The sequence below is a fragment of the Capsicum annuum genome, chromosome 1, assembly GCF_002878395.1.
Source record: "Capsicum annuum cultivar UCD-10X-F1 chromosome 1, UCD10Xv1.1, whole genome shotgun sequence".
NCBI lineage: Eukaryota > Viridiplantae > Streptophyta > Magnoliopsida > Solanales > Solanaceae > Capsicum > Capsicum annuum.
In genome coordinates this window covers 226,376,671-226,392,638 of record NC_061111.1, presented here as the reverse complement: position 1 = coordinate 226,392,638, position 15,968 = coordinate 226,376,671, and the positions used below count along the sequence as shown (strand labels likewise).

The following is a 15,968-nucleotide window of genomic DNA, read 5'->3' as shown; positions in this document are numbered from 1 at the left end:
GCAAATGGATGCTAGGCTTAACTCAATCCCAAAAGCTAGCTCATGAAAGGAAGATTGCTCAAGACTATATAAGGAGACTCAAGGATCCTTTATCCTACTAATGTAGGACTCTAAGCACCCCTGCCAACATGCCTATGAATGGACATCTTGAGCATGGCCCAACATTAAAAACAATGATTTGGGATGGGTCTGGCGTTCCTACTATGATACAAAACTAGATCTTGGGCCTAACACAACCCTAAAAGGTCGAAGGTAACATTTCTCCGTGAGGTAGAGGAAGCGCTAGAAACTATCATATGAGACAGTTTTTGTCTTGCAACGAAGGAACATCATAGGTTCAGCGCATGGGAGAAGATGATCTATTTGTTGAACACACATTGACCTTGACTGAGATCCTATAAGCAATTGGTGAATTATGTGCAAGAAAACATGGGGTATGGAAAGAAATTTGTTGCATATTATTTGGCTTATTAGAAAAGATTCTTTTGTGTCTCTAGTCTTTACTTGATGACTTTTAGCTGTGACTTCGGCTGTAGCAAGAATATCCTTCCATGAATTAATTTCCCTTTTTAATGCTGCACAATTAAATAGGTGAATATGCAATAACTTCTACTTTTTGTTTTTTTAAGAAAGCAAAAGTTATGGGAGATTTAAATTATTTATCGTAAGAATTTTCTGGGTAGTTTCTTGAACTTATAAACATGTAAAGACTTTACTTTACAGAAAATGGATTTTATCAGGAGAACATCCATATAAAAATCAATATTGGTTTTCGGACAAGGGAGTAGGATTCTATAATTGAGATGCTCTAATGGCTATAGCATGTTGCTTTTCTTAAAGTGTAATACCAGAAGTGTCAGGATTGACTTCGTCCACCTTGAATCAAGTGTCGGAAGGTTTTGCTATCTCTATCTGGTGTGATGACGCAGTTCTTTTTTATTGCACTCTGAGTTCCAGGTCTATTGTAGTACTTTTTGCTTGAGAACCAGTCATAGTCTTTTAAACCTTATTTATCTGTCGACATATGGCAGTTCTCACCCTTTTTCATTACACTCTGGGCAAGTCTATACTCCATACGATTCTTGGAAGTCTGATTTATTATGACTTTATGCAGTGTTTTGGTTGAGAACGGCTTATTTTCTTTTTACCCTTCTTTATGTCACTGTGACCGACTTACTACTCTTACTGTTGTCATCACTGATTATTAACCCACTTTGCTGATGCAGACGTTTATCGCTGACTATTTCTTCAGAACAAACATGGTGGAAGATTTTTCTTATGCAGACATAGAGGTAATCATAAGTGGGAATGGCTTTCTTAGATTCCCTTTGCTTTTTCGCTATCCTACTTGTGCAGTATACCTTAAAAAATGTATACAATTCTTCCTCTGCACCAAATTATGGAAAAATTTTCTGGAATTTACTAGCCATCATCACCCTACTAAATGTGGAGAAGGCAGAGAGCCGATGGGCTATTGAGAATGGCTAGAGTTCTTGAATTTTGCTAATAAATGTAAAGCCTCTGGTAATAGAACCTTTGGTTTGTACTTTGTTCTTTCGAAACCTAGAAATACCCAAAGATCAGTGGTGCAAGGTTTAAAACTCAGTGGATCATGGGCCTCAATTCTACCCTTCTCCACTTAAATACTAGGGTTTTTTTCTGCGATAAGATTCATATCCATGACATTCGCCTAATTCACATATCACAAGCTGCGCTTCTACCACTAGACCAAAGCCCTGTGGCCTTTACTGTGTTACTTTTAGTGTTGTTTTTGTCTGCCGATATATCTTGTCAATCTTTATTTGCACCTCAGGTTAAGAATTTCCTTAATGTTTCACCAACTTTGGTTGGCTCTCATTTCCTGGTTGATTCTTTTATATGGGCATTAAGACTTTTTTTTGACTTCAAAGAAGAATGTCAGTTGGTCCATATAGGAAATTATAAAGATTAACCTTTGCTATGTCCTATGTCCATTTGCATCAGACAGCAGACAACCAACTTCCATCTAATAGTTTCCCTCTGTATTGTTTCCTCATTTTGTTTGAACTATACAAAGTATGAGATAAAGTCTTGTGCTTCTCTTTTATTATCTTAACCTCTTTCCATTTACTTTCATTTCTTTCCGTGCTAATTTTGTTTTCCCTTGCTTTTTGGGGGAGGCAGAGATAAGCAAAAGTTTCACCGTTTTGGTTGGCATTGTTTGTTTCTTATTTTGTTGGCTGCTGACAAAAAAAGTAGCTAAATTATCTTGATTATGTTGGTGTCCTGTCAGTCAACAGAGTTGTGTCCAAATGTGGACATGTGTAGAGATCAGATTGCTATAGTTACAACTAGTCTGCAACCCCAAGCTAGTCGGTTTCAACTATATGAATTATCACTGTCCATATAGCTTCATTTAAGCTTATTATAGTCCAATATAATACAAAATACGAATAAACATCAAATAGAAAATACTAGAAGTTTTTAATTTTTCTGCTATTTGAGTTCCCATATCGCGCGGGATGGGAACCTTGATCATCTTGTATGGTCTTTGACAATTTTTACCTCATTAGTTAGCTTTTGGGGTTGAGTTAGGCCCAATGTCCATTACTTTACAACTCTAATGGTACTTGGAAACTTGTTCCTTTACCTTCGGGTAAATCTACTGGCAGTTGTCTTTGAGTATATATGGTAAAGTTTGGCCTGATGGCAAATTGACTATAGTGATACCTTCTCTCCTATGTCTAAGATTGCTTCAGTCTGTCTCTTTTTTATGTTGTACATTGCTGGACTCTTTACGAGTTGGATATTAAAAATGTCTATATTCATTGGGACCTCGACGGATTTTGTTGCTCAGTAGGAGTCTGGTCACATGGTGTTCAGGGAACGATAAAAACTTTTTGGCTTGAAGCAGTCTCTTCATGCATGGTTCGGTAAATTCAGCACGTGTCATTCGGGACTTTGATACAAGTCGTAGTGAAGATCATGATGTGTTTTATGGTCACTCTTCTCCAGATTTATGCATGTATTAAGTGTTTTATGTTGTTGATATAGTTATCTCTGGTAATGGTAAAGAAAAAATTATCGAATTAAAGCATCACCTCTTTCAGCACTTCCAGACTACGTATCTTGTCGATTGATGTACTTCTTGGACTCTGAGGTTGCTCAGTCCAAATTAGAAATTGCTATTTCACTGAGGAAGTATGCTCTTGATGTTTGTTACCATTGAGAGCTTCTAATAAAGATCTTGCAATGTGGAATCCGGTGGTTGAGAGAGTTGAGAAGCGATTAGCAGGTTGGCAAAAGAGGTGCCTGTCGAAAGGGGGAAAGAGAGTTTTGATCAAGAGCACCCTTTCTAGTATTCTTACATATTTCATGACACCTTTGCAGGCCTTGGGAAAAATGATTAAAACATTGGAAAGACTAGTAAATTTCTTATGGGGCTCAGCGGAAGGTGTTAAAAAGTTTCATCTTGTGAATTGGAGAGTTGTCACATCTCCAAAGGAAGGGGAGGGCTTGGAGTGAAAGATCTCTAGGTGTACAAGAAAGCTTTGCTAGGAAAGTAGATTTAGGATGGAGGAAAATGCTTTTTGGAGGGGAATGGTAGTGGATAATTATGGTATAATGGATTGTGGATAGAGAATTAGAAACATTGTAACTCCATTCGGATATGGTATGTGGAGGGGTATCATGAAGCGAGGGGAAACGTTTTATCAACATATCTCATTTAAGGTTACGGATGGAAGTAGAATTAGTTTTTGGGCACATAAGTGGTGTAGGGAGGTTGAGTTGAAGGAAGCTTTTCGTAGTTTATACTGCATTCCTTCAAGAGAGATGATAGGCCAACAAATTTGTAGGTCTCATGATGGTGAAAGAACCTTCATGATTGGGAGATGGAAGTATTTCAGTCTGTTAGAGCTTTTGTGTGGGCTAGACATATCGAACAACTTGTTAGATTCATGGAGGTGGCAGGAGAGTGGTGACGGCTTATTTATTATTAGCTCTTTTTATAAGAGGTTGCTGGTGAGAGTGGAAGGTACCTTTCTTTATGAATCCATTTGGATCCCTAGAGCACCAAGAAAGGTTAGTTTCTTTGTATGGTTGGCGGCAAGGGGTGTGATATTAATAATGGAGAATCTGAGAAAGTAGAAAATCACTCATGGCAGTTGGTGCTTCATGTGTAAAAGTACCGGCGAAAGTGTAGATCATATTCTTCTGCGCTGTAAGGTAGCTAGTCCGTTATGGAGGGTGGCCCAAGCTAGTGTATTTTTGAAGAATCCAATACGGGTGCGGCATTGAAAGTGAAGAGTCCACGCAACTTGGTTGAGAACTTTATTTTGGTGTAGGTTCTTTAATTTTTGGCATATGTATATGGGCTTTCCCCCCCAAATGTTAATAAAATTGTTTACCTTATCAAAACAAAAAGGGAAAGTGGAAGGCCTCGTAATACTCTGATGGAACCTAATGTTATGCTTCTATCAGGTCAAAAGGAGCGTTAGTGATACTAGAAGATATAGGATGTTGGTAGGCAAGTTAAATTACCTCACCGTGACTCGACTTGATATTTTGTTAACGATTAGTATTGTAAGTCAGTTCTTGTATTCTCCTTATGACAACCAATGAAATATAATTATTCATATCCTTTAATATATAAAATTTTCTTTAGCGAAAGAATTACTTTATAAAAACCGAGGACATGAATAAATTGTTGGTTATACAGATGCAGATTGTGCAGGATCACGCTCTAACATGCGATCTAATGGATATTGTGTTATGTAGTTGTGTGGTTGAGTATAAGAGAAAAATATCAACCTACGGCAGGTCTTCGAGATCCTTTCGATGACCTATGTTGAAGGGATATCTATCTAGTCGATCGATTGCGTAAAGCTTCATCGAGATTTAATCCAAACCGCGATGGTATTTTCTTGTTCCTGCATGGGTCTGTTTCATCTTTTAAATGGGCTTACTTTAGATAAATGCTCTGTAATCATGCCTGTTTTCAAGCTAACTAAATGCCTATCTGCTGCTAGTTCTGTTCCACCTTCTAAATAGAAAGGAAGAGGTCTGTCACCAACAGGAATCCCTCTATTTCGGATCCAGTTCCTCCACCAATGCGAACTTGAACTTATATGGACCAAGTAACTACCAAAAGAATTGACATTTGGAGACATTCATAAAATGGAACTTATATGATAGTGAAGCTGCATTCACATTGTATCTAATCCAGTGTTTCACGAGAAAACCAAATACATAGAAATTGATTGTCATTTTGTCAGTGAAAATATAGTCTAAGGAGACATTGTCTCAACTTTTGTGTGGTCAAATGATCAGCTAGAATGCATTCACCAAGTCTCTTGCTGGTCAAGATATATATGTAGCAAACTTGATACTTATGATTTGCATGCACCAACTTTGAGTGGGAGTTAGGAATCTCATAAATTTTCTAGCATTAGTGTAAAAATAGTAGATAGCTTGATTTTCCCCTTGTAATTGTATACTATCATGTATTGATTTCCTTTCCTTTCCAGGACATGCAACTTAGTTATTTAAATTCCAATAACTTTAGGGAATATCTTCCTTCTCTCTTTCACACATGGTATGTCAGAAATATAGGAGAAAAATATTATTGGATTGTTGTAACTACATTATTACAATGAGACCCTATTTTTAGACACTACATTTCAATCCTCTTCCAAGTAGGACACTACATTACAATCCTTTTCCAAGTAGGATTCTATATACAATTCCTATTCCTACTCATATTCTAACACTCCCCCTCAAACTTAGGTCATATGCACCATGCTTGTGATGGATGTAATTGATACGAGGATTAGTGAGGGACTTAGTAAAGATATCTGCAAGAAAACTAATAAAGACTGCTCGGGACATCTGGGTGATCACTATTAAAAAGGAACAAACTGAAAAAGTGGTTGAAAAAGTAGTAAACATCACTTAGAAGTTGATTTGTTGCTGGAAAATTGTCGAAAACTGGTGTAAAAGTATATAGGTCATCTCTAAATCAAGAGATAAAGGTCATCTTGAACAAGAAAGTCACTGAACTACTCACTGAAATACTGGTCGGAACATGCTCACGTGCCGGATTATTAGATTTGACGGCAAAGAAGTGGTCAAAATCTGGGAAAACTTATCTGAGTAGGGTCGAAATGATGATACGATCCTACTGTATGTAAAAGAGAAATTATATGGGTAAGGTCGGAATGATGTCACGACCTGCTGGAAAAGAAAAATTGTTGAACTTTCCAAATTACGCTCGAGGAGACTATTTCAAACACGACCCCATGCAAATTAGATTTGCAGAGTCACCGGAAAGAGGCACAGAACTACGCAAATCAGATCTGAGGAGGAACCGGAAAAACACACAATAGTATGCAACTCAAATATGAGAAAGTAGTCCCAAACGATGCACGGTACTACGCAAATTAAATATGAGAAGTCGTCTAGATAGATGCACGGTGCTTACACAAATCAAATATGAAATAGTCCCCGAAAATATGCACGATCATACGCAAATCAGGTATGAGAAAATAGTCATCGGAAAGGTGCACGGTGCTACGCAAATTAGATATTAGAAGCCACCGGAAAAAAGCACGGTGGTCCAACTTTTGCTAACATAATCATTGGCCAGACAAGCAGCTTATATGGTTATAGCCACCCGCCGGTAGCAAAAGCTCTTTGATTTCCTATCAAGATTGTAGAGGCTCTGATACCATAAGAGAAATGTGAGAAAAAAATTATTGAATTGTTGTAACTACATTATTACAATGAGACCCTATTTATGGAGACTATATTCCAATCCTTTTCGAAGTAGGACACTACATTACAATTCTTTTTCAAGTAGGACTATATACTATTCTTATTCCTTCTCATATTCTAACTGTATTATTAGACAGAGGTCGTGGGTTCTAGAATCACCACATCCATTATCAAAAAGTAATTTACATGTTCAGGTTATGAAATAGAATCAGGTCTACGCGTGAAGGAACGGATTGAGACATAATATATTAAGTAATAAAAAGTGTGCTCTCTACTAGCTTAAGATTTTACAATTACATGGTTACACAATTCAATTATGTGGAACTTTCATCTTTTATGGTCTCGGACAATGCTCACCTCTTGAGCTAGCTTTTTGGATTAAGTTGGGCCCAATGTCCATCTCCTTTAATTTATCAGAGATTCATCCCAATTCCCATGTTTATCTGATGTTGGGCCCTCAACTTTATATCTAGTTCTTGACGTGTCTGGGAGGGATTGAGTTCTCACATCAGGTGGGATGTGGAAGTTCGTGATCTCGTTATATGTTGTTGGTCAATCGTCCTCTCATGAAGCTAGTTTTTATGGTTGATTTTAGGGTTAATCCGGCTTCTAAAGCTATTTTTACATGCCCTCTTGACCTTTTCCCTGCTAATTCCGGAGCCAGTCTCAATCAACTGGCCCCCGACTCTCCTAACCCTGATGGATCTCCAAATGGAAATAGAAAAATGTATTATGTCCTTCAGCGAGTCAAATATCTGGCAAGAGGTCCCTGTTGAGCGATTGACATCGAATAAGAGTGCACATGAGAAGAGTGATCAAATTATATTATAATATGGGTCCCTGGGCTTCTCTGCCTCCCCCAACCCCCGAAAAGAGAGAGAGAGAGACTGCATTTCTTCCACCTTCCCTGTATGAGTAGTGAAGAAGTATAGATAGAGATTCTAGGCCCAATGTCCATTTCCTTTCACCACTAACATATAAATCTATCTGATTATTCACGAATTTGAAATTCTTGTCAGGCTTGCAACCCATATTTTGTTTTAATTTCCCATTTCCTTTCATCGTATTATTCAGAGGTACTTTGACTGACATGGATTGAAATACTGTGAGGGAGAAATATTTGAACAGATTGCTTTATTTTATTTTGTTCTTGTTTTAAACTTTAATGAAGTAAGAAATGTTTGAGTAGATTTTGTATTGAGCTAGGTGGAGAACTTTAGAGAAGAGAGGTTACTAATGTGAAAATACAATAGTTGAAAGAATGGCCCTTCTGGTCAATAAGTATAAAGTCACAACAGCGTATACTGGTTTGATCGTTACGGGTAGAAAGTTTCGTGACTTCAGGCAATCGGTCAATCAGGATGGCTTAGTATTTTTAGCATGTTATTTTTATGGAAAGGAGGGATTTTTAAAGCTCATGACATAATCTTGCTGATTTTACCTTATTCTGTCTATAATGCAGGTGGAAGTGAAAATTGATAACTCATTCGAGAATAATGATATTGCTGACTTCAATATTGAAGCTTCACTCTATGACAGTGGAAATTGGCTTAGCTGCTCTGATCATATTGACTTGCTTTCTGCTAACATTGTTCATCTGGAGTTAGTTCTGTCTTGTGATCCTTGTCTGGGATTTAAAGGCTACATGCTTGTGGGGAAGGTGCAAGCACCTAAACTTTGGTCTGCAGAACAAGTAAGTGATTTTTCTTAGCTTTATAACAACAACAAGAACAACATACCCAGTGTAGTCGCACAAAGTGGTGTCTGAGTTGGGTAGAGTCTACGCAGACCTTATCCCTACCTCAGAGGTAGAGACACTAATCAATATGGTCACAAAAGTTTTGGAGATCTAAACCATGATAATGTTTTATAATTCTCTTATCCTTGTTCCATTATTCATATAAGGCATATTCTTTGCTTTTCTTTTTTTTCCTTTTTTTTTGGTCTAAACTCAAATATTGCATCTCATTAGATGCCACACTCAAAACTCATTCGATGTAGGATTTGGGTTTAGAACTGATACTATGTTCCGTTACATTAGTAGCACTAGTACAATGTTAATCATTCATTATAATCTGGTAGTCTGCTTCTCCTGCACTCCCTTGCAGGGAAGGTTAGGGTGCAAGGAATATTTCTGCTCTATTGAGCTGGGAAATCTTGTATTCTTTATCATGAAAATCGACTTCTACATTTTGAATGAACCTGACATGTATTGAATTCCTAAGCTTTATCTAAGATTTGCATGAGTTTACTTCCAGTTATAACTAGGAAAAGATGCAAGACTTTTGATTCCCGTGTATAAACTTCACTCTTGACTTTTTTATGTCCCTTTAGCAAAATGGGGTTTGAGTACACCAGGGTACTGAGTATATCTCCATCTCCATGATTTTATCAAACTCACATTTGAGAGATTAAACATTGTATTGGGAAGTCAGCTTTGTAGTGTTGCTTAGGCAGGATGGGATTTGCCATTTAATTGCAGAAATTGACCGATGGTTTTCTCTGACCTCAAATTGATGTAATTTACTTTAATGCTCTCACTTCAACTTTGAAGAAATTCCTTGTCCATCTGTTTCTTCTGTTAACAGCCAAATCTCTACACTCTTGTTATCACCCTTAAAGATGCATCAGGGAACTTGGTTGACTGTGAATCATGCCAAGTTGGTATGAGAAAAATATCAAAAGCCGCAAAACAGCTGCTAGTAAATGGGCGTCCAGTAGTAATTAGAGGGGTGAATAGGCATGAGCACCATCCACGTCTTGGAAAGACAAACTTGGAGTCCTGCATGGTCAAGGTTGGTAATTCCTTTTTCTTTTTTCTTTTTGTTTAAAAATGTGATGAATTTCTCTTCACTAAAAATTGCAAGCATGCTTATAAATTTTCATTGTACAATCTTCTTATTTTCTGTTGAAGACAAATCATATATCCTGTTCCTTCTTGTAGGATTTGGTTTTGATGAAACAAAACAATATTAATGCTGTCAGGAACAGCCATTATCCTCAGCATCAGCGCTGGTATGAGTTGTGTGATCTGTTTGGCATGTACATGATCGATGAGGCCAATATCGAGACACATGGTTTTTTTGATTATCCAAATTATAAGCATCCTACACAGGAATCTTGTTGGGCTGCTTCCATGATGGATCGTGTGGTCAGCATGGTTGAAAGGGACAAAAATCATGCCTGTATTATAATATGGTCCATAGGGAATGAGGCAAGCTATGGACCAAATCATGCAGCACTCTCTGGTATATACTTTTTTGTTATTTTTACTTTACATTTTCTGTTTTATTTACTCTTTGTTCTACAATAAGTCCTAAGCCTTACAAGGGATGTAAGGACACTTCCTCATGGGTAAATACATGTGGCCACAACTTCAAAAACAGATGCTACTCACTCTTCAGTTTTCCCCATTTGAGCTATAAGTCTCTTACCGGTAGTGGAACAGTAGTTTAGCCACAAAGCCATCCCTGAAGGGACCTCCTTCAATATGCTTTAGCACAAAGCCAACCCTGAAGGAACCACCTTTAATATACTTCCCTAACATTGCTACGGATTGTTTTATATGTTGCTTAAATTCATAACTGCTAGGTATATTTGATTATAGTTTATAGATCCGAACACATCTGAATGGCTAAAGTGCTTGTAAGTACCCTATAGATAGCCAAGTTAATGGGGGATGCTTCATTGAAGAAAGTAAAATCAAGGAGCAGAGACTAAATGCAGAGTATACTTGATCATCCTGCATGTGATATTTGTGATCCTCTTGATGGTCAAAAAATATTAGATACATCATACTTCTTTCGTGATGTGTCAAGTTCAGAAAAGGCTGGCTTTTAGATCCATCCATGCAAGCTTTGCAACTAACACCCCTCCTTAGTCGATCATGTTCACCAACCAAGTTAGACTCTTTTCAGGTTGGGTCCGGGAAAAAGATGCATCAAGACTGGTGCACTATGAAGGTGGTGGATCAAGGACATCTTCAACAGATATTGTATGTCCCATGTATGCACGTGTTTCCAAAATAATTGAAATAGCAAAAGATCCGACTGAACAGAGGCCTTTGATATTATGCGAGTAAGATCTTCATTATTCACGTCTTTTTCTTGGTCAATTTGACTGCTCACAATTTTCAATGCGATGACTTTATGTTGCAAATTTTTGTGTAAAACTGCTCAGATATTCACATGCCATGGGAAACAGCAACGGTAATCTCCATAAATACTGGGAAGCAATAGATAGTATCTTTGGCCTGCAAGGAGGCTTTATATGGGATTGGGCTGATCAGGTTTGTTCATCATTTAGGATTGGTCCTGTAATTATGGAATTGTTTTAGTAAGAGGAGTTAATTTAGTCACTAAAATAAATCGCTTTGCAGTTTTTTCCCTTCCAACATACTTCATAGTTAGTTAGTTTCAGAAAGTGTTATCATGAATCTGTTTCTATGGCTTCAAGCTGTTGTCTGAGTTAAAAAGCATATGTATGTTTATTGACGTAAGACATTTTAAAGATGCAAACCCCATGTTGGATAGATTGTAAATCAAATGCTAGGAGTAATGCCTGCTCTATTTGGATGGAATGGAACTTGGTGGCAGTCTCTAGTCTATCTGCATATTGCAAAAATTAGAATTGGTTCATTTAGGGGTCGTTTGGTAGAGATTAAAAAGAATAATGCATGCATTATTTTTGTATATTACTAATACATTGTTTGGTACACTTTTTCATCCTTTGTATTACTAATGCTTTGCATTAGTTATACACTCTATTTGGTAGTAAGGAATGTATTTACTATACATTGAAATCTATGGTATTATTAATGCAATGGATTTTAATGCATGCATTAGTATGGTTAAGTCACAATTATTTCTCAAAATCTTTTCTATTAGAAATTTTGGTGTATTTTTATAAAAAAAATATTTTTTATTAGAAATTTTGCTTTTCATGTTATTTCTAGTACACCAAACCAAATACTGCATTAGAAAAATGCATGCATAACAAATACAAGCATTACTAATACACCGTATTTTGCACTATTCTTATACACTATCAAATGACTCCTTAATACTTAAATCCTGTTTAGAAGGCACAATCTTTCTGATTTTGGATCTAACATTTGGTGTTGCAAGTGTAAATTTTGATGTGAAATGCATGGTTGTTGCTATTTTTAACATTGGCACATGGAGAACCAAGCTAAAACCATTTGTCGCATAATTGTTGTGTGATATTCTGAAGCCTGCACAGTTACAAAAAGCTTCAACTCCCACATGGAAAGTAGTAGGCATAGAGATGTTATATCTTTCTGTTTATATCTTTCTGTTATTTTGGTTGTGCTTCCTTTTTTACTGAATGTTATCATGGTTGGCACTTTTTATAGGGGTTACTGAAGGAAGTACGTGGAAAAATGCGCTGGGCATATGGAGGTGATTTTGGGGACACTCCTAATGATTTAAACTTCTGCCTAAATGGTGTCGTATGGCCTGATCGAAGTCCTCATCCTGCATTACATGGTGAGTAGACAGCTATCTTGTTCAATAATTTGTTTTCCCCTTTGTCGTATAAAAAGCTTTCAAGACTAATAGATAATAAGTCCTGTCAACTAACCTTTTCTCAAAAAGTGTAGGTTGTGGAAGCATGGGACATTAAGCAATGCTGAATAAGTAATTTTTTGTTTTAATTGTTTGGGTACTTTTGGGCTTAAAATTTTTAGTTTTCACTCATAACTTATCTTTCATTTGATTGAAATTGCTTTCAGTGACTAGAATTTTGGCAAATATGTCCCAACATGTTGACAGTCTTGTAAGTTTTCCTGTTGTCTCTGGAAATTTATGGGGGAGGGGGAAGGAGGGAACAATTGACTAGTATGCACAAAGCATGTACATGCCTGAGCATGTTATTTGCGTTGGACCTGGTAACCTGTAGTATTGGGGAGAGGTGATTAGACAACACATGGCGCAGTTTCAGTTTATCGAGGACATGACCGTAGATAGGAGGGTGTGGAGATCATGGATTGGGATAGAAGGGTAGTAGGTAGCAATTTGTCTTGCGGTCCGTTTATATTAGTACTCGTAGTGTTGCTCCGGTAGTTTCTTGTCCTTTTTTGTTACTATCTGTTGCTTTCTTGTACCTCGACTATTGTATTGTTTTGTTGTTCAACCTGTTGTTTCTTGTACTTCTGTTACTTCTATATCTAGACTGCTTTGGATTGTTTTTCCTTGAGCCGAGGTCTATCGCAAACCACCTCTCTACCTTTGAGGTAAGGGTAAGGTTGATAACAGTGTACCCTCCCCAGAACCCCCTTTGTGGGACTATACTGGGTATGTTGTTGTTGCTGGTGCTCTAAACTCGAACATGTCTGACTATTTAAAACTTTTTTTGCCAGAGGTTAAGTTTCTTTACCAGCCAATCAAGGTCTCATTTAAAGAAGGAATTATTAAGGTACTCTTACCATACCACTTAATTTTCTGTTCACTTACATCAATATCTAAATAACAATTAGGCTTTTCTGTTCAGATAACAAACATGCACTTCTTTGATACTACCCAAGCTTTGGAGTTCAACTGGGTGCTTCATGGCGATGGGTATGAACTTGGGTCTGGAATCCTCCCTCTACTTGTCATAGAACCCCAGAGAAGCCATGAAACAAAATGGGAATCTGGCCCGTGGCTTTCTGCATGGACTTCATCTAGTGCATCAGAAATTTATTTAACAATTACAGCGAAGCTTTTGCACTCTACTCGATGGGCTGATTGTGGTCACCTCATTTCATCCACACAAGTTCCGTTGCCTAACAGACGTGAAGTTGTCCCTCATGTACAGCGCTCTTACTTTACATTTCTTATCAAGTCTGGTAGTTGTGTTTTCAGACATCACTGACTATTTTACGAACTGTTATTGTCTTAGATCATTAAAAGCACCGATGCCACTTTACTTTGTGAAGTTTTTGATGACATAATAAAGGTTGGCCTGAAGGACTTGTGGGAGCTGAAATTTAACAAACAAACTGGTGGTATAGAGGGCTGGAAGGTAAATACTGTATGCTTCAATAAGTTGAGCGTGGTACAATATCAGATGAAGCTCTATTATTTTGTATATTGTATAGAAAATGTACCCCGAGTCTTAACTCCCAAAGGCTGGGTCATGAGGTAAGGGCTGCATGTGGTATATATGAAACTAACGCATTCCCTCATCCATTCTGGGCAACTTAATAGTTATGATGATTGATGTGGCAAATGATAAAGATGGGTTATTTCTTAACTTTATTTTCTGTTCCACTCAAATGATTGCAGGTTAGTGGAGTTCCAATAATGAATAAAGGCATCTTTCCTTGCTTTTGGAGAGCACCAACTGATAATGACAAAGGGGGAGGGCCACAGAGTTACTTATCTAGGTGGAAGGCTGCTAATCTTGACAAGCTAAAACTTGTGAACAAAAGCTGCTCTGTTGAAAGTATGAACGCTCACGAAGTGCAAATATCAGCCACTTATCATGGCGTAGCAAATGCAGAGGAGAAAACTCCCTCAAATGCAGAAACTTCTAGCGTTCTCTTTAAGGTTGATTTGACACTTTTCATATATGGTTCAGGAGATGTTGTGCTTGAGTGCAATGTAAACCCATGTCCTGATCTTCCACCTTTGCCACGTGTTGGGGTTGCATTTCAATTGGATTCAGCTGTAGACCAGGTTAAATGGTACGGAAGGGGGCCATTTGAATGTTATCCAGACCGGAAATCTGCTGCTCATTTAAGCATTTATGAGCTATCCGTAGGCGAAATGTATGTGCCATATGTTGTTCCGGGGGAATGCTCAGGCAGAGCAGATGTTAGATGGGTGACATTTGAAAATAAAGATGGAGTGGGACTTTATGCTTCCACTTATGGAGGCTCTCCACCAATGCAAATGAATGCAAGCTACTACAGCACCACTGAGCTCGAGAGAACTACACACAACGAGGATCTTAGGAAAAGTGAAAACATCGAGGTACTTCATTCCTTGACTGATGCACATGTTGCATTTCATTTTTCACTTGTATGTGCAATCAAATATTGAAAAATAATCCAAAGGATTTTTTGTAAAATGAAAAACCATCTTGAATCGCAGCAAGTGGAATCTTGAAATCATGTACTAATAGCATTGACATGATTTTCTGCATTGCAGGTGCATCTGGACCATAAGCACATGGGTTTGGGTGGAGACGATAGCTGGTCCCCTACAGTTCATAATGAATACCTTGTTCCTGCCGTGCCATGCTCTTTCTCCATTAGGTTTTTCCCCAAAACTGCAGCAACCACCGGATCTGATATCTACAAGTCCCAATTCTCTGACAAGTGATTATTGATTACTTCTCTACTTGTCTACGTGTGGGATTCTTCAAATTTGCAACTTTGATTAAACTAAATCAAATGATTCAAGTGAAAAGCACTTTTAGAGTGCAGATCCTTTTACTTGAAGTGCATAATTGTTTCATATAAATCAACTCTTGTTTTCTCAAGTAAACTACTTTTTACTTCTTCAATTGGTAGTGTATTTAAGTACGTCACAGATTGTTGAGCATTGTGCTTCACAGATTTACAAACTGTAGCAAATGTTACAACTCTGTTTTTAATTTTTTTTTTTTGTGTGTTCATAGCCAGTTAAGGATTTTCAACATTAAAATCACCATTGTTACAACTTACAAGCTTAAAAAGGTGGATCTTGAATTCTGAATAATGAGTTTAAATCAAGTGGTGTTGCTGGAAAAGCTTAAAGTCATTGGCATGAATTAGATGGGTGGTTCAAATTTCAAAAAAAAAAAAAAAAAAAAAACTGCTTCATGCCTGAACATATAGAAAAGCTAAAATCATTGGGATGAATAAGATGGGTAGTTCAAATTTCTAAAAAAGAATTGCTTCAAGCCCGAACACAGAGATCTTATTCCTTGCAAACTTGAGACATTGTAGTAAGATTGGCCTTGACTAAAGTTTCAAGCAAAAATGTAAGTTAGGTCATGGCAAGCCAAATTTTATGAGAAACATTGTTAGTAGTTTGATTTAGCAAACCCAAACTCATAACTGAATATTTACAATTTTAATCTCGTATGTCTGAAGTTGATTTCAGAGTGATTAAACTCGCGAATTTGTATACACTACAGATGACTTAATGGTAATCCCAAAATCAGAGCTGTCTGAGCACTTGCCTTGGTGGCTGATACGATTCTGATCAGCGTCAAATCTCTTGAGC

At 37.4% G+C, this 15,968-nt stretch overlaps 1 protein-coding gene across 4 annotated transcripts in view; it reads left to right on the top strand.

Moving 5' to 3' along the window:
* Positions 1 to 15,264, top strand: part of LOC107847409 (beta-galactosidase) — a 60,275-nt gene extending 45,011 nt beyond the window's left edge. For all 4 annotated transcript variants that reach the window (XM_016691627.2, XM_047409225.1, XM_016691635.2 and 1 more), the window contains 12 exons: positions 1,227 to 1,292; positions 8,216 to 8,446; positions 9,342 to 9,548; positions 9,698 to 10,001; positions 10,671 to 10,830; positions 10,933 to 11,041; positions 12,128 to 12,260; positions 13,133 to 13,188; positions 13,264 to 13,563; positions 13,654 to 13,776; positions 14,040 to 14,729; positions 14,907 to 15,264. In XM_016691627.2, the coding sequence (XP_016547113.2) occupies positions 1,227 to 1,292; positions 8,216 to 8,446; positions 9,342 to 9,548; positions 9,698 to 10,001; positions 10,671 to 10,830; positions 10,933 to 11,041; positions 12,128 to 12,260; positions 13,133 to 13,188; positions 13,264 to 13,563; positions 13,654 to 13,776; positions 14,040 to 14,729; positions 14,907 to 15,080 (2,553 nt within the window). In that variant the 3' untranslated portion in view covers positions 15,081 to 15,264. The remainder of the gene's footprint in view (positions 1 to 1,226; positions 1,293 to 8,215; positions 8,447 to 9,341; positions 9,549 to 9,697; positions 10,002 to 10,670; positions 10,831 to 10,932; positions 11,042 to 12,127; positions 12,261 to 13,132; positions 13,189 to 13,263; positions 13,564 to 13,653; positions 13,777 to 14,039; positions 14,730 to 14,906) is intronic.
* The last annotated feature ends 704 nt before the right edge of the window (positions 15,265 to 15,968 follow it).